Below are 26035 nucleotides of genomic sequence, written 5' to 3'. Positions count from 1 at the left end.
TTGCACAACGTACTGTAACCATAACCATCATTTATGGCTTCTTCAATTAATTAAACATAATCGGCTATGAGACTAGTGAGCCAATGTAAAATTAGTTCATTTTTATTAAGTCTTATGAACTAAATCACAAGTTTCCCCTTGACTTTTAAAATGTTTTAACCATCTAATTAGTTGTATACCAGGGTGGCTAATTTATTTATTTATTTTAGTTAATCATTAACCTAAATATGTTTTTATAAACCATAAACCTAAATATGTTTTTATTTAGCATAAGTAAGGATCAGGATCTTATTTAATAAATAGGAGTTTTAAACATGTATTTGATTAAAATAATTAACGCCATTAAAATAATTAAAAATAATTGTAAAAATAATTTTAGCCATTATCAGACAGACTAAATTATTGGTGTGTAATTTATTTGCCAATGGTTCTTTACATTCTGAGAAATTCGATTAGACAGAGAAATGTCCCTCTGCAATCTCCGCATCTGACTCTGAAACACCTCACTTCACAGGAACACCTTGACTTCTACTGCACGGCCAGCAACCATGGCAACCTCGTCCTGTCCCTCCGACATGAAGAAACAAAGGATCAGGAGCATCTGCACATCATTTTAAGGTAATAACAGCTTCGGGACAGATTTTATTTGCAATTAGGCAATTTGCATTGTGCAATTATTTTTATGCTGATTGCTGTTATATTGAAATGTTGTACTTATTTATTAAATTCTGAATCTGATGCTCTCAATCCTCCTCTCAGGACTCCAGCAAAGACAATCTATGACAGGATTTTGGTCACGGGTTTGCCTGAGCTCCCCAGCGTCCCTCAGTTAGCCAAGGTGATGACGCAGGTTTTTCATTTCCACTGAGTGAGCTTTGAAGTCATGCTGACTTTTAGGCATTTATTTTCAACACTGTGTATTCATTTTAAACCTCGACCATTCTGATCACTTTAATCATAGCAGTTATAATAGCAGATAATAATACTGTATCTCAGTGCATCGACTGAGGTCAGTGAACCTACATCAGATTTTAATTCTGTGGCTCTTTCTTTGTCTCTTTCTGCAGCTGCTTTGTGAAGATATTGTCGGCTTGAAGTTCAGTCCCGTGTTGTACCCTAAGGTGAGTTCAGTCTACAGCACTTGGAATTATAACCTTAGTTCTTACAAAGATTACTTTCAGACCATGGCTTTAAAAAAGGGAAGTTGTAGGATTTCATAGCAGAACTGAAAAGGCTTAGAATAAAGGCTTGAATAAAGAGCTCTGAATCCTGGGTTGGCATCAGTGGCGTAGTCAGGAATTAATTTCAGGGTGGGACGAGAAAATATGCTGAATAAAATCACTGTGTGAGTTAAATTGAGATGTTTACATGTACATTTGCTCATTTGGCTGTTGCTGTTTGGCTCATCCTAAGCGATCTATAATTTAGACAAGATACAACTGAGCAGTTGAGGGCTAAGACTGTTGACTGAAAAAAATTTGATGTGTGACACGCTAATACAGACAGAGAATGTCAGTATTTGTCATTGAATTATATAAGGCACGATCCATCATCAAACAATCTTGCCACATTAATAACATTAATATGGAAATGAAAATAACTTGCTAGTAATAGGGACAAAATGACATTTTATCTCACAAAACCATAAAATTTTGTCTCCTCCTGCCATAGACATTCAGTACTTCATCAGGTGTCACCTCGATGTCCCTGTGCTCAGAGTGTAGCTAGCTGGCTCATAGCTTTTTTTAAACAGAAATGGATGAAAAGCATGATCCTGCTAATTGGTTAATCCGGTTTCTCACCAAAGCTGCTGGTAGCCAAAGAAAATGTGATTACACAAACTAAGGGACACATGGATTTGAAGTTTGGGTGGTTAAATATGGAATCGTAATGATGACTTTGTTGACATTTTATGAACATTATAGCAATGTCACTATAGCTACACCACTTAACACCCTGAAACAATGATAGCGCAATCAGACCCACACAGCATCTTACAATTTACAAATACTTTTAACTGAAGCATTCATGAAAAAAATGTAAAAACATTGCATAAATGTTCACTGGAATTCAATTGCCCTTAGACGTTCATTATAAGCGAGTTTTAAGTAAACAGGCTTTTAATTCTTTTCTCAGTAAACTTGTTGAAAATCCTGTCTGTGACAATCACACATATGCTCTAGGGGATAGAGATTAGATTGAAAAACCCACTCTGTGAGTGAAATTCAGTCTATGATGGGTATTGATTATCCAATATCTGATCTGATTGATTTTCAAACCCTGTTGAAATCTACTGCTCTTACTTCACAGGGATCTCAGTTAATACTGAAATATGATGAACATGAGCTTAACAACACTTTCAAGTTTGGTGTCATCCACCAGAAGTTTGGTCAGGTCAGTGACACACATTTCCTCCATTACAACCCTCATATGCAAATTCAGTTCTCAGAACTATTGTATATATTTAAGATGTGCACTACATAAAGTGTGCATTGCATGTAAAGCTCTTGAATCACTTCCCTTATGAGATGTTGAGCAGTTTCCCCCATGCAGCACTTTGTTTCTCTATCTCTCTTACCCTTTAAAATCCTTCCCTTCCCTGACCTTTTCCAGTGACCTCACACACTATATTCTTAATGTCGCTTGAGCTGATCCTTTTTGATTAAATTGCTGTTGAATTATTCTCTGTTTAACCCAGACGTCAGAAGAGGAGCTGTTTGGAAACAGTGAGGAAACACCAGCTTTCACTGAGTTTCTCCAAGTGCTGGGAGACTGTGTGGAACTGCAGGATTTTAAAGGGTAAGAGAGATAGAGAGTCGCAAGGGCATCTTTTCACACAGAAGAAAACCTTTCATTTTTAAACGGATGCTTGTGGATACTAATAGTGGAAACTTTCAACTGTGGAGGAAAAGAATAATGTCACAAATGAAGATGTGCAGTGTTTTATTCCTTACTACTTCTTACTATCAATCGTGTAAAAATCAGATTTTTACTATTAATCCTGTAAAAATTTATTATGATACATATTGTATAGTGGTAAAAATGATTCCGATAGTAAGAAATGAGCTGAGGCTTCAGATTTCTCACTGACCTTCTCTCCTCTGCTAGGTTTCGAGGTGGTCTGGATGTCTGTAATGGGCAGACAGGCTCTCAATCGGTCTACACTGTGTTCAGAGGGCAGGAGATCATGTTCCACGTCTCTACCAAGTTACCTTTCACAGAAGGGGACACACAACAGGTACATATTCAGGCTGAGAGCCACCATTTAGCTATACCACCTACTACTAATGCTCATAAAGCTTCATTGCAAGTGTTAAATGTGTACATTTACTGAAGCATCTGGGGCTATATTTCCAAATGGATGTGTTTTTTTCACCCACACACAGCTTCAAAGGAAGAGGCATATAGGAAATGATATAGTGGCAACAGTTTTCCAAGAAGAGGCCACACCGTTTGTGCCTGACATGATCGCGTCCAACTTTCTTCATGCCTATATCCTGGTCCAGGTGGAGAATCCGGGTACAGACGACACCACATACAAGGTAAAAAAAAAAAAATATATATATATATATATAATTGATACCATTATGCAAAACACATACATTGACTAGTATTTGTGTCTAGCGTTTCTTAGTTTATTACAACCATGACTGTAATAAAAACAGAAAATCACATATATATATATATATATATATATATATATATATATATATATATATAAAGTCTATTAAAGATGAGAATTCCACTCAGAATGACTCTGAATCAACTCTTTTGGCTCCCGAAAGGCTCATTGCCATTATTTTATAAACTGGTACCTTCCTGGACCTTCCTGGATTTTTATAAAAATCCATTTAAATAATTGCAAAATCAGCAAGTCACTACAAATGTACATTGACAAATACAGTAAGCATCCCTGCATTAAAGCCCTAATAAGTGCTCTCCTCTCCTATTACACGTGACAACATACAGTACAGGTCATATATGTGTGAGTCATCTCTCAGTGTTCATGTAAAAAACTGACTTGAAAAGCTTACCGTTCATGACCAACAAATTTCAGAAAATATAAGAAAGTATAAGAAATATAAGAAAATATACACATATTAACATATATCTGTAAATACAGTATATAACATGGTATTTTAAAGTAAACTGCAATATACCTGCCTTCCATAAAGATAGACAGCCACAGAGATAATAATGAAGGACAGTCCATCCATCTGGATTGTCATACCCAGACTTAATAAGATATCTTTAACTCTTAGCTAAGTAAGAATGATGCATTGCAGGTCTCCGTCACAGCAAGAGATGATGTGCCACAATTCGGTCCTCCACTCCCAAATCCGCCAGTCTTCAGGAAGGTAAATAGCTGCACTCAAAATAGCAGCTTGTATATTAGAAAGGATTTTTTTGCATGTCATTGTATTTGCTGTCTCATTCTGTCCATCCACAGGGCCCAGAATTCAGAGAGTTCTTGCTGACTAAGCTGATCAATGCAGAGCTGGCCTGCTACCGCTCAGATCGATTTGCCAAGCTTGAGGTAAGTACAAAACGGTCAACAACATCACATCCTTTGAGTGTATGAATGTGTGCGTGGCCCATTCATTGTGTATTCCCACCTCACATCCAGTGTCCTCGTGATAGGATCCAGCTCCACCACACCCCTGACCAGGATAAAGTGCTTACTGAAGATGAACGATTGAATTTAAAAAATGAACATCGCAACTTATAAGGCCATTACAAGTGGCCATTTCATAATTAAAGTTGTAGTTAATGCATGGAGATATATATATATATATATATATATATATATATATATATATATATATATATTGCAGGGCTGTGTAAGCAACTGTTGGAGGGAGTTTTATATAAACATTTGCTTGTATGATATGTATGTTTCTAATGTTTTCCTATGTGTGGGTGTGGGTGTGGGTGTGTATGTTAGGAAAGAACGCGAACAGCATTGCTGGACAGCCTCCATAATGAGTTGCACAGACAGACTCAGGTGCTACTGGGTCAGCCGCTCAGCGGTGATGAGGAGCGAATGGAGAACGGAAGCCATGGGGGAATACTGGAGTCTATCAAGGTGCCCAGAAACAGAAATTACTTCATTAAAAATCAGGCTCAACAATCTCACTGCTTCTGAGAGAAAAGCTGACAGAGATATCTTCCCCTTGTCCTTTTTCCTCTGTTTCTGCCTCAGCGAGCAATGCGTGTGCGTAGTCACTCAATGGAGACGATGGGGGGCTCTCAGAAGCATGGCCGCTCTGCAGGGGGAGGAGGAGTGCCCACCAGTCTGAGTGGAGCGGGTCTCACCCATAGCAACCCTGAGTGCAATAGGAACTCGGTGAGCACTCCAAGCTACCAAGCTCTCCACAATCTCAATACTCTCACAGACATGTTTGCTTGTTATGAATAGGTTTAAAGCAGAGGTTCTCAACCTTGGGTCGTGACCCCAAATGGGGTCACCAAAGATGCAGATGGGGTCGAAGAAGATCTTTTATCAACCATTATTTATAATATTGTTCTCTGCACGTGAACAATCTACACATAAAACAATCATTAAAATGGTCATATTATTTATAATTTAAAATTTCATAGCCTTCATTCATTCTGAAGCACCTCTTAAGACTCTTTTACACCAGCAGTGATCCATCCAGCATGCTATGATGTTAATCAAAGTGGCCTTTACATCAGACAATGGCAGCTTTTTTAAATTTAAAATAAAAATAAGCATATTTCTGCACAGCATGGTCATGGATTCTAGTTAGAAACACTGCAAAATACAATATGCACACTATATTTTACATTATAGAATCAGCACGTGGGTGATATTTCAGTCTGTAGCCTACTGTTACAATGCATACTCGGTCATAGATTAAAATCCAAGCTTCGTCAAAGTTCTAACTGTCAAAGTGGCCGAGAAGTGAATATCTCATTCGATTAACAAACTTTGTGATCAAATAAAGTGGTATTGAATTGTAATAATATTTACATATACACATTTTTACATTAGAGTTACTAAACCAAGAAAACAGAAATGAACGCTCAACAGTCTGACACACACATACCACAATGCTTATTGTGTAAAATAGGCTTTATGTTCATAAAAACAGTTACATGAATCACAATTCATCAGCCAGACTAAAACAACAAACCTATCCATTTGCAAGGGTTCAGTGCTCTTGTGTGCATCAAATCAAAGAAGCTATCTTGCAGCTGAGATGAGATGTGCGCTTTTGACTACATCTCCTGACTTTGATAATCTACAGTGTGACGCACAATCCCAGTCCTCTCATTAGACACACAGTAGTTCTGGGTCCTTAGGATAGGATCAGGGATACCAAAAAAGATTGTGAATCCCTGGTTTAAAGTGATTGTCCATGCACAAATATAATGTCCTTTTACTCCCAATGTAGATGAGTCTGATGTTTGTGTTAAGTGATGTCAAGGTATGTGCTGAGAAAAAAGTGATTCCAGGTTCAAGATGGCTGCCATGACGTTTTTCACTCTCTAACACCCTTTTGTTAATTTTTGCTCGTAGTAGTGTCATTCAGTGACCTACACCACATGAACAAGTCAAATGAGTGATGATTTAGACATGCAGTTTGTACAATGATAAACTAGAGGCTGGAAGCTTCCCTTTGTTAAACCGAATTAGCTTCACTGACTACAGGGCAAATGAGAGAATTGAGTGAATTAATTTCAGGCCAGACTGTTCCTTTTTTTTAGTGCCCAGTATCATCTACGGCTAAGTCTCCTCTGAAGAGCCCGGTGAAGAGACGGTCATGTCTTTTCCCCCGGCTGCACGCTAGCATGGACGGGCAGACAGAGCGTCTAACACGCAGGTCAGCCACACTCACATGCAGAAACACACTCGCACGTAGCTTGAAAATGACCTCCATTGTACTCAATTCAGACAAATAATTAATATGTTTTAATAATCTTATTTACATTTGTATTCGTTGACATGTATTTGTAATGTTATAATAATATCATGTTTATTTTATGTGTGGTGGTCTGGGAAAACCTGCCAGGTTACGCTGTGGCTGAACTGTCACAAACAGAAGAAAAAAGTCTGATTTTTTCTGTCTATAACATACTGTGACACCACAACTTGCCTCAGCTGTCTTCATGCACAATCATGTTGGGTTTATCAAGCAGTCAGTCAGTTTGCCTAAAGATGTTTAAAACCTTAGCTAAGTTAGATTTCCTCACACAGTTCTTGGATAGCTATATGCTGTATCAAAACAGACATAAGCCTAATTAATTCTGTTTGTAATCACATGCTGGCTGTGAAAATGTCTGTGATGCTCCTGCACTGCAGTCAGAATTTAATCTTTAAATGCAATTATTCCCTTTTCACTTTTGGGGGAAAGTAGAATATATAATGCTAGGACTTCAGTTGTGATTGAGCTATGTGCAAAAGAGAAAATTATATACGGTACATAGTAGAAAATGTCAAAATTTCACCATATGAAGGGTTTTCCCAGACCCCCACACATATGTGAAGCTCTTTATGTACCTCCACTGTAAAAAATGTACTGTAGATTTTACAGTAATTTACTGGCAACCTGGGTTGCCAATAAAGTATTGTAAAATGTACAGTAAACAACAGTAAAACATATTTATAGTAAAGTACTGTAATATCATACATAGTAAAAAAATAACACATAAGCCAGTATGTTGATGCAGCTGAACTGAAGGGTCTTGCTGAAGGATCCAGTCAAGCCAGTTTAGTGGTGCTGGGATTTGAACACGACTTTCTTATCTGCAGCACAAAGCCGTAACCTCTGAGCTACCACAGCTATCACAACTAGCTTGCACTGATTCATTGTAATCTTTTAGTGGTGTTAATTCAGTGCTAGAAGTAATTGAATCAATGCAAGATAGTTGTGGTGATGTTGTGGTGTAGTTATGGTCGTGGCTAAGTGGTTAAGGCTTGAGTCACAGCTCAGAAGGTTGTGTGTCCAAAACCCAGTACTGCCAAGCTGTCATGGTTGGGCAAGACCGTTAACCTTCAACTCAGTTGTATCCTGCATCAGCCAAATGAGCAAGTGTGCTGGGTTATGTGTCATTTTATACAACATTAAGATTTTACATTAAATATATTTTACAGTTGTTTACTGTAAATTTTACAGTGCTTTACTGGCAACCCAACTTGCCAGTAAATTACTGTACAATTTACAGCAATTTATTACAGTGTTTCATAAATGCTTTGCTGAGGAATGAAAAGGAAATGGGAACAGTTCAGCAATAGAACCGCCTCTGACGCACAAAAGCTCTGAAGGATGCTATAAATCATCCCCACTCTGTACTGAGATATTGTCAAACTCTGCACTGTGAGAAATTACTGCATACAAACAGCCTTGCACTCACGCAGTGAGGAAAGACAGTGCTGAGTGATTTCCTCTGCTTGTCCCCACTTTACTCCAGTATGCTTTGTGATCAGAGGAGTCTAGACAACGGTCATCTCTCGCAAGAGGTTAAATCAGAGACCTCATCAAACCCCAGCTCCCCAGAGATCTGCTTGAGTAAAGAGAGGTACTGTCACAAATCATTAACAATACATTCTTGCCCTAGACTCCTACAAGTCACTTTTTTCCTCTCTAGATGTGCTGTGACTTGTAAGGCAAAGTATATGTTATCAAACTGTATCATACTATATGTATATATACCTTATTCTGGATTAAAAGTTTCTCACATAAAAATCTAACATACCTCAACCTGAATGTTTAGTATACTCATAAGAATGTTTCATATCTGATTCTGCATATAAGCATTAGAACTTCAGCTGTAAATGACATGGACTGGTGCTATCACTTATGGAAAGAAGTTGAAGGAGGTGTAGATTTGACAAAATAAGGACAAAATGTTATGTTCGCTACCCTATTGCTATGTACTTGAGTCTATTTCAGTTGCTTTCAGTGTGAATTTAGGTAATGGGACAAAAAAAAGCTAGATTATAGCAGTAGGGGTCTTTGAAGTGCTGTTTTAGAGGCAGTACAAACAATAAAAATGGCAGGAATGTGACATATATGTTGATATTTGTTCTCTAACTAAGAATGAATGAAGAGGGGCCATCTTATTTTCTGACTTAGAAGTCTCGTAATGGATTAACTATTTGTGCTGTTTTCCATTACTTACTAGTTGATCTAGTTAATGTCTTTAACTTGTATACTTCTTTTAAACAAATTTTCACTCATGTCTCTCTGTCTTTCTCTCCTGTCTGACAGTAGACCAACTCTGAAGCTGCAGGAGTGCACTCGAAGCCCAGAAATCTCTCGCTCTCCGTCCAGCACAAGCAGCTTCAGTAGTGTGGCTGGAGACACGGACACACTCGAGGAAGGAGACCATGTGAGTCTGTGTGTGTGTGTTACTGTGTGTGTGTGTGTGTGTGTGTGTGGGCAGACTTTAGATTAGTTTAATCTAAACTCGTCATGCTATGGGAGCTGTGGAAGTGGTTGGTGTTGCATGGTAATAGAGTTTCAGATGGCTGTCTGAACCAAATAGTCCAGTTAATGTTGGACTCTTAATGTTAGATTATAAATGTTGGACTATTAATGTGGGATGATACTATTAATTAATCAATAGTGTCATATTTATGCATTTTAAAATTGGCTTCCATAGTAATCTATAGAGGATTTTTTTACAATTTTTTTTACACACCAAAATCTAAATCTGCATCCAGGTTTCTGTAAATCTGCTTTGTGACAGTATCTCTGTACGTATAATATGAATTCAGTTGAATGATGATTGGGTTGTGTTCAAAACCTCCTTTTTACGGAGGAGTGGACAGTGGTAGAAGGAAAATGGCTGGATTTTTAAGCACGATGTTATTTTTCTTTTTCTCTCCAGAACAATCTCCAGGTTTCTCCCAGTTTGTCACCTGGGTGTAGCTCCTCTCTTGGTGTAGAGGGTCAGAGTGTAGGAACTCCTGTTATCATGTGCCGTAGTCCCACGGGTAATGAATTGCAAATATTTGCTTAATATGTTCAAATTGAGTTTTACTTCAGATGCTGTTAAATAGTTAAGAACGTAGCCAGTGTTTTATTTCTCATCCTTTGTTTGCTTCCAAATGAGAGACCATTTCATCTAAAAAATTATTTGCTTGCTTTGTCACTATCAAAAGACTTCAAGAATAAGAATTCTCCCAGATCCAGCCTGAGGTTCCGCTTCGACAAGTTGAGCCACTCAGCGCCTGTAAGATCTTATTTAATAATTCTTCAGTTTATTCTACCTGACTTGTGCTCTACTATGATGTAACTGGATGTTATCATTCTGGACAGGGGCACTAGTGACTGGACAATGAAGAGAGACCAGGAGCACTGTGTGGGCCAGAAATGAGCTGTGGAACAAGACAACACACTGAGGAAGAGGGACACTGGATTTGAAATATTGTTAAAGCTTGAGCTGCCTCCAAGATGGCATGAGTCATGTGATCACACACACGTCATATACACAAATAACACAGCATTATTAGAACTTAGCAGGTTTATCCTACCACTGATCCTGTTGACCTGGAATATTCAGCCTATGATTTTGATGATTTTTTTCACAACAAAGGATTGTGATGCATTCCTAGGATGATGCTAGAGCTTTTTATAGCAATAGATATCATTTGTTGAGACAGAACAGTGAAGGTTATGCAGGACAACGTAGCTGCAATATATTTAATTAAAAAAAAAAAAACTAAGTATTCCAGACACCTAAGATTTCTGTTAAGATTTGATGGTTTAGGTTTCACACTGGCCACGCATTGTGCTTTATTGTCTTTGACAGTTCAGCTGAATGAGATTAGAGTCCCGTTATTTTCCCTCAAATCTGTTAAACCATGCAAGTATATGAAAAGCAGATGAAATACCTTATTGCAGTATTTCTCAAACTTTTTGCAGCCAGGGTCTCCTTTCAGTGTGAACAAAACTCACAGACTCCCTTATAATATCAGCACAGATTATTTTTTTAGCATAATCCTACTATACATATACTATACATAGCGCATTAAGCAAATATGGGCCATCTTATTTATTTATTAAGAGATTTATTGAGAGATTTTGATTCCTGAACTTTCCCCCAAAGAAATCACACCAGTTACACTGTGTTAAAATATTGATTTTGTATCATTACCATGCTTTTCTTAGTTTTAGCAATATTGCACTTAGATTCTTAGAAGTTAAAAAATAATTATACTTGTTTCTATATTTCGCAGCTTTTATTGAACCCATTCAATTTAAGGAACCAGTTACACTTATAACTAAATAATAACTATAATAATTATAACAATAGTAGTTGGCAATGATCTATACAATCACCACAACATTAATAAAAAATAGATTAAAATCTTTGGCCGCTTGGCTAAATGTCACAAAGTCCCAGTGGTCACTAGGCACTGCGTTATTGCACATGCTTGATTAAATCTGTGTCTCTGTCAGTTAAGTAAAGAATAAAACCTGGCAATGATTATTTTCCTATAACAGCATGTCCTGAAGTTTTATTCCTAACATACCACAGCAATTTGCCAACCCTAACAATTTTTTTATTATTTAAGAATGACACGTCATACTATTTATCCATTTATAGTTACATTTAATGTTGTAGAAGCAAGTTAGTTCCTGTTATTACTTATGTCATAGCGGCTATAAACTGTTGTTTCCTCAGCAGATTCTCATTTTTTTCTCTTTCGAAGGTTAAAAGGCAAAAAAATGCAGCTTGTCATGTTATGAGAAACTGGAAAGCCCTCTGTCCTTGAGAATAGACTCCTCACAGAAGGAGTGAATAGACTCCTCACAGAAGGAGTGAATAGACTCCTCACAGAAAGCTTCACTATATCAATTTTAACCTGTTTATGTAGACAATCTGCAATATAAGATACAAGTCCCTGTGTGACTTGTTACTATATGATACTATACTAAACGATAACTTTAAAAAGAGATTTTTGTCTCAGTGTGACTACTCTGGTTAAAAAAGGTTAAATAAAATAAATAACACAATGTATTAGAACAAGTGTATTAATATAAACCTGTGATTTGTCTTGCTGCCAGAAATGCTTTCAGAGCTGCTGTTATAGAAACTTAATCATCTTCTGACCAGTCAGAATCAAGCATTCAGCTGCACTGTGGTATTAAAAAAAAGGTGAAGATGTGCATTGACATGCAGGAGAAAGCAATTGGATTAAAAACTGGAAATTACAAATATTTATTCCTCAGTCAGAGGGAGGAAAAGCTGGGAGAGAAACTTCCATTTACCATAAGTGCAGGTTTAATTTCCAGGAAACAAATATTTCAGCAACTATTTCATTTTAGAGAATAAAACAGTCTATCAAATCAAATAACTAGATCAAAAAGTGAGATTTATAGTATTTATAGTATAATAGTAGTTAGCAAAGATGGTACTGAACCCAGACCTCAAGGAATATGACCACTTTAGAAATCACCTTTAAATACATCACCTCTAAATACATATTTATTCGAGTTGCACAATGCTGTCTTTGATTTGGAATAAACCTGAGTATAGTAATGTTTGTTCCAGACAAATACAATGAGCTGTTAACTTTGTGAATTTTTTAATGCCATATAGAGATATGATATGTTATTGGAAGGAAATGCACTTGTTTGTACTATAAGGCCAGCACTGTATTTTTTTTTTTTTTTTCATTCTTACCTGATAGAGCTTTGGTTTTGAGCACATTTGTGTGTCAATCCACACCTTGCACATTGCTTGCTTTTTTATTGGTTTTACTGTGTAATACTTTTAAATCATTGAAAAAACTGGGGGAAACTTCCCCAGTTATATGTTGGCCTGGGAAAACCCTTCACATGGTCACATCATTTCTGAAAACTACAAGCTTTCCTGAACTGAAATATGTTTCTCTTTTGCGTGTATCTCAACAATAAGAAAAGTTATAGCACTTTAAAATCCACCAAAAGTGAAAAGGGAGAAAAAAGCATTTAAATATTTCATTCCAATTCCACGCCTCACCTGCCTGTACATTTATAATCTATTTATGGAAGCAAAAAAAAAAAAACATTTCTACCAAATTTTAAAGAATTGTACATTTACAGTTGGAAATCGTCACTTTGATTATGAGCATCATCCACATCAGTCTGTTTTATCACCTGAGGTAAAAGTCGCTTGCCGCATTTAAATACGAGCCTCATGGTCATCTCTTGACTCAAATGATCTCTTTTCATCTGTGGAGAAATAATCTCTGATTAATTCAGTAAGTTCTGTTCTGTTGGCTAAATTTTCTTTTCATTAGGTCATTTAAACATTTTGACAGGCTTATGACCTTTTCACTAAGACATGTAAATATCCAAAAATTGGATTGGAGTTTTAGTCAAAATCTCATTTTTCATCCAGAATTCAGCCACACTGACATCTGACGGGTTTTCCCAGACCACCACACAAATCCTTTAACTCATAATTCCCTGACTGACATGACTATAAATATGATAACTATAATGAATTCACCAATATGTATATTTATTATGTATATTGAGATCAATTAGGACATCAGAATGTTATTAAACTGAACTTTAATCACTAATCCACACAGACATTTAGCTCTTGACTCCGGAGGCCCACTGATTTGCACAGACTCTGTTTTCTCTGTTGCCAACACTCCTGATCCAATTTGTGGAGGCCATATTCTAATCGTGATCATGATTTTTGTGTTTTTCAACCAATTAACTGTAACTTACTTAAATGTTAGTGAGCTAATATTAGATATCAGTCTTCATTGACTCTAGTGAATTTAATTATATGCTTCATTTTTTTTTCTATGTTTAACTCACTGTTTGGTTATATATTGTGAAGGCAAATTTATATTTATTTAAACTAATTTGGTTTAGATTTAGTATTTAAAAGATAGCCTTAAATATTGTGACCAAGGAGCAGGTGTATTTTGATTCAAGCTTTCAAGCACAAGTGTGCAATTTATATTTTAAAAGAAAATACTGTTCTGTTGATTTGAAACAGTTGATGTAAAACAGTGCAATAAAACAGTATTTGGTTGCTAAATTGCCTGAAGCTGTGATAAATAATAGTGAGTACAGTGCTGTGTAAACATGATCACTTCTGGATGGGGTTGTGTTTGGAGCAGAGAAAACTAAAATCCACAGGGTAGTGGGCCTCCTGGACCAGAGCTGTGGCCACAAGAGTGTCACAGGGTGGCACCTGCCATCCTTAAAAAACGCTTGCCACCCCAATTACCACTCCAACTCTGATCTCACATCATCTGAGAGATCTAACATTCCTCATAATTTGTGAAGACTTAATGAATTATATTGATGTAATGTTGATTTAAATCATCATTGTAATGTTGTAGGTATTTTGATCAAATCCCTTCAGTATTGGGAACTATGAAGTCAATACATTGATGGCACTGTGTGGTCACAGTGAGAACCCCTGGTATAAAAATGTATTACATAATGTTGTAGAGGGGAATATTTCAGTTTCTTACAGTCTGGGTAATTCCTCTGAGATTTTATTTTAAAAAAAATATATATATATATTTAGTTCTATGTTTATGACTGCTGATTTTCTTAATTAAGAATTGTATTTTGTATTGTTTTGATCTTTATTCTGTATATTTTTGTCAGAAAAACACCGATTTACACAATGTAGTTCAGATGACTTGAATATTTGTGGTACAGATTATTCACTGAGTCCCAGTCAATGTCTTTCTTATGTATGGTAAATAAATAAAACATTTTATAATAATGTTGGTTTCCACTCTTGATTATCTTGATTAACCTGCAGTATTTTAAGAGAGTGGGTTACACTCTGATGCTTTTTCAAATGCTGAGTAGGAAAAAAATTCATTTGGCCTTCCGATTTATAATTCACAAACACAAAGCCAAAGTTTTTCAACAGTTTCTCCAATTTCTCCAAATTGCAGTTCCGAGATGTCATTTTAACACGACTTTATGTATGAATTTGTGTATGTGTGGTCTTGTAAGTCATAAAAAATGAAACTTTATTTTTGATTAAGGGTGTCCTTGCTGAAAATGGCTGCTTTTTGCCATTAAATGAGTAGCAGGGTTGAGTTTTTTTTTTTAGCATAGAAACAGTAAAGGCACCAAATATGACTGAATAGCATTAAAGACATGATAATGATTTACTTTGAAATTTGTTAAATTACTAATTTACTTTCTATAATTTTCTGGTAACAGAGTTGTATTTTCACTGTGACCTTTCCTTTCCAATCAATATCAATTTATCACTGAAACTGAAGTAAAAATAATATATTTTACTTTCCTTCTTCCCATGATCTTCAGGAAATTCAACAGGTGAATATTCCAAATATAACATAAGGATGAATGTGTTCAGGTAACATGACTGAAAGAACTAAAATATACATTTTTTTCATATCCTATAATGGAAAACTCATGAAATTTTTTTTTTTTTTTTTTAACATGAGATGTTAAATAGATTCACACATTAATGCAACAATTATTTTCAGTATTATAAAACAAAATTTTTAAAGTATTTTAATGATGTTATATTTGAAGATAAAATGTAGTTATAGTGGACTGAAACAGGCAAAATGCTACTTTCTAAGCATTTCTAAATGTTTTGAAATGTATATATTTAGATGCATAATGTATAATGTATATATTTAAATTGACATGTAAATGTAATATCAGTGGAACACAAATTGCATCTCAATTGAGGAATTACATGTTACATGTGGTTGCTGTGTAATATTAATCATGATAAACCCTTTTTAGTAAAATCAAAACTTGAAGAAAATTATGTACTGGGATTGTCATCTTGTCTTAACATTGTCTGTATCTGTGTAAAAGACAGCTATGTGTTATTTAGCTACATTATTATTAATGCTTATTGCATTAATTGCCGTCTGCTTCATGCCAGAGAGCAACAATGTTCTCACAAATTTATCCAGTGAGCATATCATACTGTATGTTCGTCTTCTCGAGTCGAAAACACAAAATCACATTTTCTTTGAAGGCACCATTTTAAATCGGGAACCCTTAATTACCCTAATCTCGATAGCGTGTGAAGGCAGCACGACACCAACAGGTGGTCTTTAGTGCGCTAATCGCACTGCGCCGCTGCGCCTTGGGGTTTCGCTAGTGAGCGCGTTAGCTAGCAGAGCTAACTAGTTTTCAGTTCACTTTGTTCAATGAAACAGAGGCTTAGCATTTTAGCTAGGTCGCTTATTAGCTAGCCCGTTAGCCCGTTACATCATGGCGGCTGTTCGCAGTTTGCGGGTTTCTGTGAAACATGAAAGCGCGTCGGACCGGTCGGATTCAGACTCCGACTCCGACTCGGACCGAAATGTTCGTGAAGCGGAGCCCATGGAGGTCGAGGAGGGAGAACTTGAGCTGGAATCCATTCCTGTCCGCCGAAGTTTAAAGGAATTGTTGCCGGTAAGCTAGGTAGCGTTAGCTAACTAATGGGAGCGCGAGGGCGCTTTGAGCAAAGGCCTTCGCGCCGCGGTGTTGCGTAGTGAAAGTGTCCGGTGGTTGGTGCAAGATGGGCGGAAGAGTCTGTGTAGGAACAGCGCTTCCACTCGGGAGTAGCCAGAGGTGTTAGCTTTACGGTGTCAGTCACTATCAAATCATGGTTTGTGTAACTTAACAGGATAGGATTTACTTTTGTGCACGACATATTTACTGTGTTACCAGCGTCGGTGTAATAAAATGTTAATTACCACAGAGTAAGTTTTCTTGCTAGTGCTAGTTGTAGCTAAACAGCTAGCTAGTGTTAATTGTTAACTGAAAGCTGCATGGCAGTACAGTACCATGTTAAGTTCCTGAAAGAAAGTGATCGCAACTCTTATGCAAGCTCATTTTCAGATTCACACCTAGTATAATATCAATCACTGACATATCTGTCACCCTTAATGGATGATGATGTATGGAGTTACTGTTTTTTTAATGCCAGTGTCATGTAACACAGCTGCCTGAGTAGTCACTGTGTTGACCTTTTCTCAGGACACAAGCCGGCGATATGAAAACAAGGCGGGCGCTTTTATTACCGGCATTGATGTGACATCCAAGGTATCTCTCTCACACAGGTTTAGTAGTCAGAAGAAGAATAATAAGCTGTCTTAGTTTGTTTGATTCCAAGACTTGTGTGTGTGACTGTTTTATTCAGGAAGCAATTGAGAAAAAGGAAAAGAGAGCGAGGCGATTCCACTTCCGTGCAGAGGACAATGTCGCTCAGAGAAACGTGGTGCTGGACAGAGAGCTCATGAAAAAAGGTAAGAGAAGCACTAAACATGTGGTCTAGGTCTGTGATGGCCCACGATTTCTTCTGTCTAGTCTTAGTGTTGAGTTCTGTTCACACAAGGATATTTGTAATGATTACAACAACACAGGATGTGATATTTATTTGTTTATGATATGAGGAGATTGGAAAGTGTTGTTGAAGTGTTGGCTCAATACCATTGCAGATTGTCATACCCGTAATACCTACTGCTTATCAAAACTTAGTTGAACGACTGTCATTTAAGTCGTGACCAAGAAGAGCCGTGATTTTAATCTAGTACAAATCAGCAATGTCAGTATTAATAATCATTCTGGAGCAAATAAGCATCTCTATTTCAGTGAAATACTGTCTTGTTTGAATCAACCTCACACTAACGTTAAAACCTGGTAATAGATGCACTGTGTGATTATTGTACTGTACCTGTTGCTTGATGCTGATGTGAACATCCAGACTGCCTAAAATGGTGGGTGAATGCGGTGGTCGCTCAGAGGCACGCTACGTGCTCATCAACTAAAGTTATAGCAGCAGAGATTGCATGTGAAATGGATGTTGAGATGAAGTTCTACAGTAAGCCAAAAAATATGCAAGAGCTGAGAATTCTCCGAAAATGCTGTTTTGAAGCATATTTAGTCATTGTGTATAAAGCTTTAACATTACTCAGTGTTTATTTTGCTAGATGTTAAATAAAAGAACAAGAGTGCTGTTTTTGCCCAGGCAAAGCTATGATGATTAAAAACAAAGCCATGGTCTGTGTGTGTGTCTATGAGAAATTAGTATGTTATTGATCATAGAGAAGGAATTGTTGATAGATGGAAACCCCCATGTAAATCTGCTATGTGGTCATTTGTGCAGTGGTTGTGTTCAGTTCTCTAACTTACATGTATGCACACACCACACACAAGCCACATTCTCTCAGCCCAGGCCCTACACACCACTTGACATGGCTTTAAACCCAGGCTGTAATTTGTCAGTCAGATCCCTCAAGAATAACATTAACAATTTTTGTTATACCTGTGTGAAGTTAGAGGTTGTGTAAAGCTCACAGGAGAATATGAAGTGAAGTGTGGCCAAGTATGGTGGCCCATACTCGGAATTTGTGCTCTGCATTTAACCCATCCAAGTGCGCGCACGCACGCACACACACACGACACACACACACACACACACACACACACACACACACACACACACAGAGCAGTGGGCAGCCTTTTTTTTTTTTTTTTTTTTTTTTTTTTTTTTGCTGCGGCGCCCAGGGAGCAGTTGGGGGTTCGGTGCCTTGCTCAAGGGTCTCACCTCAGTCATGGTATTGAGGGTGGAGGAGAGCGCTGGTCATTCACTCCCCCCACCTATAATCCCTGCCGGACCTGAGACTGGAACCCACGACCTTCGGGTTCACCTTCGAGTTACAAGTACGACTCTCTAACCATTAGGCCATTTTTTGTTTTTTTTTAATGAAAAAATTATATTGTCAGCGCACTTACAATGCCATTTAATAGGTGAAGAATTATAAATAGAAAAAGTTAGGCTACAAGTTGTGTATCTAGACAGTCCTGTTGTGATGAGTTAATGGGGCATGATGTACAGCCAACTTTGGGATGGACATAGAACCTGTTTAATCGTGTTTGAATCTGTTTGAGCAGAGTGTAAAGGTGGGAGGTGAGACACTATTGATTTAAAGCACTGCTGCATCAGTCCCTTTAGGTGAAGCAAAGTTTATTCCTACTGCCTCTACTATCAGCAGGTAGTCACATGGCTTTTTGGGTAACATAGGTCACCACTAAACATAGTGAAAATACACCATGTCAATGAAAGCAAGTCATTCAGGGTCGAGTACACTGGCTGATGTTTGGGTCATCACTGTGTCCAGTCATTCACCACATCATTTTTGGTTATTTGTTAATATGAAATTAATTAATTTAACATCTGCCTCCCTCAGTCTTAAAATCATTAGGCATGTCTCCCTTGGTGCTGTGTGCTTTTTTGCAGGAGACAGTAGCTATTGCTGCAGTCTTTATTAAATTGTAAGTCAGGCTTTGCCAGCAGTAAGGGGTAACTGCTTGTTGGTCTTTATTTATTGCTTCATATTTTGCTACTTGCAAAACCAGAACTGGGTGGGTCAGGAATTCCTTCTAAGTCTTCTCTATGCCAAAGCTTTTACATTTTTGTGTAATAAACTGACAGGAAATTGGGTTACTTAATTATACTGGTTTGGTTCTGTGTTGTGGTGAATGACTGGATCAGTAATGTGTTTAATCATCTAATCCTGTTTAAGATACTTTGGGTATTTTAGTTGTTTACGTTGAAGGTTCTTAAATTGATATGACTAGAGCCTCCTGTAGCCTGTCTGTCTGAGCAAAGGGATAACCATAGAACCATCTCAGATTAGACATTATTTGGGTGGTAGGTAATTCTTGTTTGCTTGGGCAGGTGTGAACAAAGCAGCCAAATTCAGATGCTGACTGACAAATCCAGTTTGAGACTGCTTGTGAGCGGTGCTCTCAGTAGCATACATGTGATCTCTGCTGCAGTTTGATTGCAGTGAGAATATGATTCAACCCTAATTTGGCCCAAATGCAGAAAGTAAACCAAACAAACTATGTATTATGGGCTGTGAATTGCTGAACTAACATGCAAGACAGAGCTAGAGGGCTGCAACGGTACAATGTATTTTAGATATTTGAGCTAAGAAACAAGAAACAATGGATACAGTTTAAAATACTGATATTTTAAAATGATTCTCTGCTGTTTTTTTTTTTTTTTTTTTTCTTCAACCCTATTTATGACCAATTAATGAAATACAGTTTTGCGTGCACATTTCCAGCTCCGCTTCTATCCCACACAACTTTTTTTTTTTTTTGGTTTGTTTGTTTGTTTGTTTGTTTGTTTTTCTGGTCCACGTAAATTAGTGCAGTTTGAAACCAAATTGGACCAAATTAAAAAAAAAAAAAAAAGCAAACCAAAATAAAGTGAGCAGTAAGTGTACATAAAGCGTTTAAAACCTCACCGTCACTGCTGCACCAGATATACCAGCATTATACACAGTACAATGTCCTTGTTACTGCTGTGCAGAGAATGGTCCTCCTAAAAATAGTAACAGGCTACAGTAATTATATATCAGAAAAGTGTTGTCTGGGGTGAGTGTGTCTGATGAGTAAGTGTAAGGTGGCTGGACTTAATTCACTGGCAACTCACTGTATATGCAGGAAATGAAACCACTGTAAATGGGCATGTCTCAGTGAGACCGCTCTAAATTAAATCTAATAATTCACGAATTTAATAAAATGATTTAAATTGACATGTTCAACCCTTTCACTCCTTTTAGCAATTCCTAAGATCCGACTGGAGGCCTTGCATCTGAGTGGTGTGGATGACATGAGCACCCAGGATGTGTTTAGCTACTTTCAGGAGTATCCTCCAGCACATATTGAGTGGATTGATGATACATCATGTAAGTTCAGTACCATGTAGAATAAATATTGGCATTTAATTTTGACTGCTATTATATATACACCGATCAGCCTTAACATTAAAACCACTGACAGGTCAAGTGAAAAACACTGATTATCTTGTTACAATGGCACCTGTCAAGGGGTGGGATATATTAGGCAGCAAGTGAACAGTCTTGAAGTTGATGTGTTGGAAGCAGGAAAAATGGGCAAGTGTAAGGATCTGAGCAAAACAGCAGCTCTTGTGGGGTGTTCCTGGAATGCAGTGGTTAGTACCTACCAACAGTGTTACAAGGAAGGACAACTGGTGAACCAGCAACAGGGTCATTGCTTGCTGCGTATGGGGCTGCGTAGCCACAGACCGGTCAGAGTGCCCATGCTGACCCCTGTTCACCACCAGAAGTGTTAACAATGTGCATGTGAGCATCAGAACTGGACCATTGAGCAGTGGAAGAAGGTGGCCTGGTCTGATGAATCACGTTTTCTTTTACATCATGTGGACGGCCGGGTGCAGGTGCGTTGCTTACCTGAGGAAGAGATGGCACCAGGATGCACTATGGGAAGAAGGCAAGCCGGCGGAGGCAGTGTGATGCTCTGGGCAATGTTCTTCTGGGAAACCTTGGGTTCTGGCATTCATGTGGACGTTACTTTGACACGTACCACCTACCTAAACATTGTCGCAGACCAAGTACACCACTTAATGGAAATGGTATTCTCTAATGGCAGTGTCCTCTTTCAGCACAATAATGCGCCCTGCCACACACCAGAAGTTGTTCAGAAATGGTTTGAGGAACATGACAGAGTTTAAGGTGTTGACTTGGCCTCCAAATTCCCCAGATCTCAATCCAATCAAGCATCTGTGGGATGTGCTGGACAAACAAGTCCAATCCATGGAGGCCCCACCTCACAACTTACTTGCTAACGTCTTGGTGCCAGATACCAGAGCACACCTTCAGAGGTTGTGTGAAGTCCGTGCCTCAACGGGTCAGAGCTATTTTGGTGGCAGAAGGGGGACCTACACAATATTAAGCAGGTGGTTTTAATGTTATGGCTGATCAGTGTGTGTGAGATATATAACACACACACACACACCCACACACACTCTCTGCTATAATTGTTCAGTATATAGATGTTATGAATGCTGAAACATTATACAAAATTAATTCCTAGGTAATGTAGTTTGGCTGGATGACATCACTTCAACCCGAGCTCTGATTAACATGAGCCGGATGCCTGACAAAGAAGACTCTAACACCGCTGGCTCCAAAACCACTGACCTTCCTGTTCAAGAAGAGAGAGGTCAGTCCTGTCAGTCTTCTAAACATTGTTTGCAAGTTTACATCAGGAACATATGGCTTCAAATGTTTTTCCCACTTTTGGCTGAAGGTTGGATGTCGTCTTTTTTTTTTTTTCCCTTTCAGTGAGGCGAAATCATGGCTCGGATGATGAGGAAGAAGAAGGGGAGGTTGATGATGATGATGTGGTGGTGAAGGCAGACAAAAGCAGTGATGACAGTGAAGGAAAAGCCAGTGACAGTGAGGAGGAAACAGAGAAAAAAACAACACAGGGAAGTTCCCAGGTAAATGAATTGTTTAGATAATTAAAACCAATTTTTAGCGTGATATTTGACAACACGTGATATTTGTGTGATGGGAGTTTATGGTTGATGTTTTCTGTGGTCCCCAGACAGACCAGTTGTCTCAGGCAGAGCACGAGTCTCTCCTCCGCAATGACCTGCGCCCCACGACCAAATCCTTCAAAGGCAACTATCTGTTTCTGCGTTTCGCCACACAGGGTGAGGATTAGTCCTGTAGTAAAACATACTTCATAAAAGACTCTACACTTTGATTCAAACATTGTTACATATGATTATCTACATTTAGAGTTGCTTTTCAGTGTTTTAGAACAGATGCATGTGCAACTGGATGTATAAAATGTGTTGTTTTAGTCAAGCAGTTAGTTACTAAGGCAAAACTGCTTTAGAGTCCCAGAGCTTTGATTTTTATTTCGACAGATGATAAAAAGGAGCTGGGTGCTGCAAGGCGAAGTCGGTACTATATGAAATATGGCAATCCAAACTATGGGGGCATGAAGGGCATCCTGAGTAATTCTTGGTAAGACAATATAATTTATTGTTAAATACACTTACTTTTGGGAAAATTGCCTCACTTAATTACTACTAACTTGTGTTTAGGAATTTTAATGAACACAAAGGATGACTAGATGTTGCTTCTGAAATAGAAATCAAGGTTGAATCGATGCTATATTTTGCTTTTATCAGTTTTAACTTAGTGTTACTTTTTTGTGTTTCTTTAGGAAACGTAGGTATCATACACGGAGAATCCAGCGCGACGTTCTAAAGACCAAAAAGTCCTTAATAGGAGACAGTATGGGACACACTCCACCATACACACACCGACATTCAGGTATGAGTCATATTTACAGACAGCCATGTTAGCTCTGATGGATTTCCTCTGGCTGACTGTTAGATGAATGTGCTTAGTCATTCAGTCTGGCACTTCATTAATCAATCCCACACTGTAGACGGTTCTTTTAATTTGTCAACACCTCCTACCTGACACTAGAGCATTTCTCTTTCTCGTAACAGCTGATCTAGTGAATCTACCAGAGGAGCCTATAGAAGAGGAAGAGGAGGAAGAAGAGGATGGAGAGGAAGACATGGACGCTGATGACAGAGTTGTCGAGTATAGAGACAGGGAGCGAGGGTCGCAACTCGGGGAAGGGGGCCTCCGTAGCCGTCTGGGGGGCTCGTTCTCCCAGTCCTCGGATTCAGATGAAATGGACTACGACCTAGAGCTGAAGATGATCTCAACACCTTCACCTAAAAAGAGCATGAAAATGACCATGTATGCGGATGAGGTTGAGAATAACCTCAAGACCATCAGGTACGTGAGGTTTAAAAAAATCTCTTTTTTTAAATGGCCTTTTTAAAAACAGACATTTAACAGAACAAAAAAAAAAACTCTGACTAGCTTATTCTTCTTCCCCTAGAAATTCCATTCGGAGTGACTCAGGCTCATCTAGCAGCAGTATACGGAGTCGCATTGGTAGTGGTGTGACCAAATCTACCTCAGAAAAAGTGACGGATGTCAGGCAGCTTCTGGAGGAGAAAAGACAGGGCCTTTCACAACAAAGGACACGCCCCCTTGTGGCCTCCACTGGAAAGACAGGTGAGACAGTGCTTGGGTGATCATTCATGAAAACACAATCCTTATTCAGTGAATAAAAACCTAGCTATAAATAGAATACTTCTCTCCATAGATGTGAGACAGAGGTTGGGGAAGAGGCCGCACTCTCCAGAAAGGTGCCGCTCTGTCTCTCCTGTCCCTCCGAGAAACACAGCCGCTCGTAGAGAGCCTCTTACTGACGTTCACAGCAGACTCGGGACGACTAAACATGAATCACGGGGCCTCTATACAGAGCCCACCAAAGACAAAAAGTCAGGTGAGACAAAATAACAGAAAATGCAACTCTCGTCCTTATGGTACATGTTATTCTTTTCCGAAGTCTGTGCTCCACTTTACATGCTCTGCGTGGTATTTTTGTCAGGTGGTCTGTGGAGCCGACTGGGGCCGTCAAATAAAGATAGCCAAAGCGATGGCAAGCTTTCCGGCAGGTTAGGGAGCAGTGTGCCGTCCTCACGTGGGAACCGGCAGAGGGATGAAGTGGACTCGGATGGAGTCGATGATTCCGAGGATGAAGATGAGGATTCGCAGCTGCAGAAGATGTGGGGGGCGATGATCAAGCAGAAGGAGCAGCGGTCCAACAAAATGAAGAAAAGCCGGCTGGACAACCTTCCTTCACTGCAGATTGAGATCAGCCGAGACAGCAGCAACGGCTCCGACAGTGACTCTTGAGATGGAATGAGAGACTGAAGCTAGAGGGATAAGGAGATGAAATAAAATGCTGCTGACTTGTTGAAAAGACACTTACAAGTAGATAGTTTCACTCTCTAGCCCTAGTCCATACATGGATCCTGCCAACATCCTTTCTTGTTCTCTCTCTTTCTCTAAACACACCTAACAGACTTGACTCAGAAAGAGTCCTCTGCCAAAAGAGAGGGAATACTAGAGTTTGTTTTTGTCTAAAGAAGAGACAGTGAGCAAGAAATGCAGTTTGGGCTTTTCTTTAAAGGAGCAGTTTGTAATTTTTAGAGCCCTTTGCTGCCTGAATTTCACTTGCAATGACAACACTGACAAGCATACACCTTCCACTGCATGGCAATATTGCAGATCGTTTTTTTTTATAAGGTATCTTTATAATTCTATGATTTGTAAAGGTCTAGAAAAACATTTAAAAATTACAAGCTGCACCTTTAAATAAGTGAGATTGGCTGTGGTACGTCCAAGACCCATGTATGTATCATGGCGATGCACCAGGTAGAGAATAATGTTACATCTAAAACAAGCAAAACACTGCAGTGTCTCTAGGAGAGTACTTTTCATGAATATATTGTCAGTAGCAGCAGGTAGTGTTGCCATCTCACAGCTCCAGGGTCCCCAGTTCAGTCCTGAGCTGGGGTTACCATTGGGTGTGGAGTTTCGTATGTTCTCCCCCTTTTCCTTCCCAAAAATATGCCAGTCGGTGGATCGATGACTCTAAATTGCCCCAGGTGTGAATGAGTTTGTACATGGTGCCCTGGGAAGGAGTGGATGTAATCCCTTGCCCAGTGTTTCTGGAATAAGCTCTGGATTCACCACGACCTTGACCAGGAAAAAAAGGGTTACTGAAGATGAATGAATAAATCTTGTTTCATGTTAAGATCACTAAAATTGATCTTTGTAAATGCATTAGGTTTTTGTAGTTGGGAATTGGCTTGGGATATACAGATTATTTCACTGGTGCACACCATACAGGTCAGGGGTAGATAACTAATCTGGAGCACCAGAGTCCACTGAACTTTGGTGGTTTTCCTGTTTACACCCCAAGTCAGAGAACCAACCTACCTTGGCTGGATTCTGACCCTCCACTACCACAGCGTCCGTGTACATCCCTGACAGAGGTGCATGCACTAGGTACATCAACAGCGATGTTGATTGGTGCTGTGGTGCAAATTTGGGACTGAAGGTGCTTCACCACATTGTAGCCAATAAATCATTTTTCTGAAAAATAAAAAAGTGGTCTACATTCCCATACAGTATGTGGTCAATCAGCTCAAAAAGCAAGGAAAATATATTGTATGTGCAAATAAACATCTTTTTACATAATCCTGTAAAATACACTGTGCAATTCTTGTGCAACTTAAGTTATATATTTTTAATAAGAGACAATGTGGTTTGTAATGAATGTGTATCTTTTTATGCAAATTTGTTTCTGTTCTATTGCGTTCA

The 26035-nt window shown here is 38.5% G+C and overlaps 2 protein-coding genes across 6 annotated transcripts in view; both read left to right on the top strand.

Annotated features, from left to right (window-relative positions):
• Positions 1 to 14134, top strand: part of rap1gap2b (RAP1 GTPase activating protein 2b) — a 45383-nt gene extending 31249 nt beyond the window's left edge. For all 5 annotated transcript variants that reach the window (XM_053240350.1, XM_053240349.1, XM_053240351.1 and 2 more), the window contains 17 exons: positions 515 to 618; positions 760 to 838; positions 1068 to 1121; positions 2311 to 2394; positions 2699 to 2799; positions 3109 to 3238; positions 3387 to 3542; positions 4287 to 4358; positions 4451 to 4537; positions 4946 to 5086; positions 5204 to 5347; positions 6733 to 6848; positions 8437 to 8544; positions 9237 to 9357; positions 9859 to 9964; positions 10133 to 10203; positions 10290 to 14134. In XM_053240350.1, coding sequence (XP_053096325.1) covers positions 515 to 618; positions 760 to 838; positions 1068 to 1121; positions 2311 to 2394; positions 2699 to 2799; positions 3109 to 3238; positions 3387 to 3542; positions 4287 to 4358; positions 4451 to 4537; positions 4946 to 5086; positions 5204 to 5347; positions 6733 to 6848; positions 8437 to 8544; positions 9237 to 9357; positions 9859 to 9964; positions 10133 to 10203; positions 10290 to 10298 — 1683 coding nt within the window. In that variant the 3' untranslated portion in view covers positions 10299 to 14134. The remainder of the gene's footprint in view (positions 1 to 514; positions 619 to 759; positions 839 to 1067; positions 1122 to 2310; positions 2395 to 2698; positions 2800 to 3108; positions 3239 to 3386; positions 3543 to 4286; positions 4359 to 4450; positions 4538 to 4945; positions 5087 to 5203; positions 5348 to 6732; positions 6849 to 8436; positions 8545 to 9236; positions 9358 to 9858; positions 9965 to 10132; positions 10204 to 10289) is intronic.
• Positions 14135 to 16054: 1920 nt separating this feature from the next.
• On the top strand, positions 16055 to 25912 carry ncbp3 (nuclear cap binding subunit 3). The gene is made up of 13 exons (XM_026938827.3): positions 16055 to 16394; positions 16962 to 17027; positions 17125 to 17230; positions 20561 to 20686; positions 21855 to 21983; positions 22106 to 22263; positions 22371 to 22479; positions 22699 to 22798; positions 23001 to 23110; positions 23293 to 23590; positions 23697 to 23875; positions 23967 to 24149; positions 24255 to 25912. Exons 1-13 carry the CDS (start codon positions 16212 to 16214, stop codon positions 24560 to 24562), a joined length of 2055 nt encoding a protein of 684 aa, XP_026794628.1. The 5' UTR covers positions 16055 to 16211; the 3' UTR covers positions 24563 to 25912.
• The last annotated feature ends 123 nt before the right edge of the window (positions 25913 to 26035 follow it).

The sequence above is a fragment of the Pangasianodon hypophthalmus genome, chromosome 15, assembly GCF_027358585.1.
Source record: "Pangasianodon hypophthalmus isolate fPanHyp1 chromosome 15, fPanHyp1.pri, whole genome shotgun sequence".
Lineage (NCBI taxonomy): Eukaryota > Metazoa > Chordata > Actinopteri > Siluriformes > Pangasiidae > Pangasianodon > Pangasianodon hypophthalmus.
This window is presented reverse-complemented; position numbering and strand designations above follow the sequence as displayed.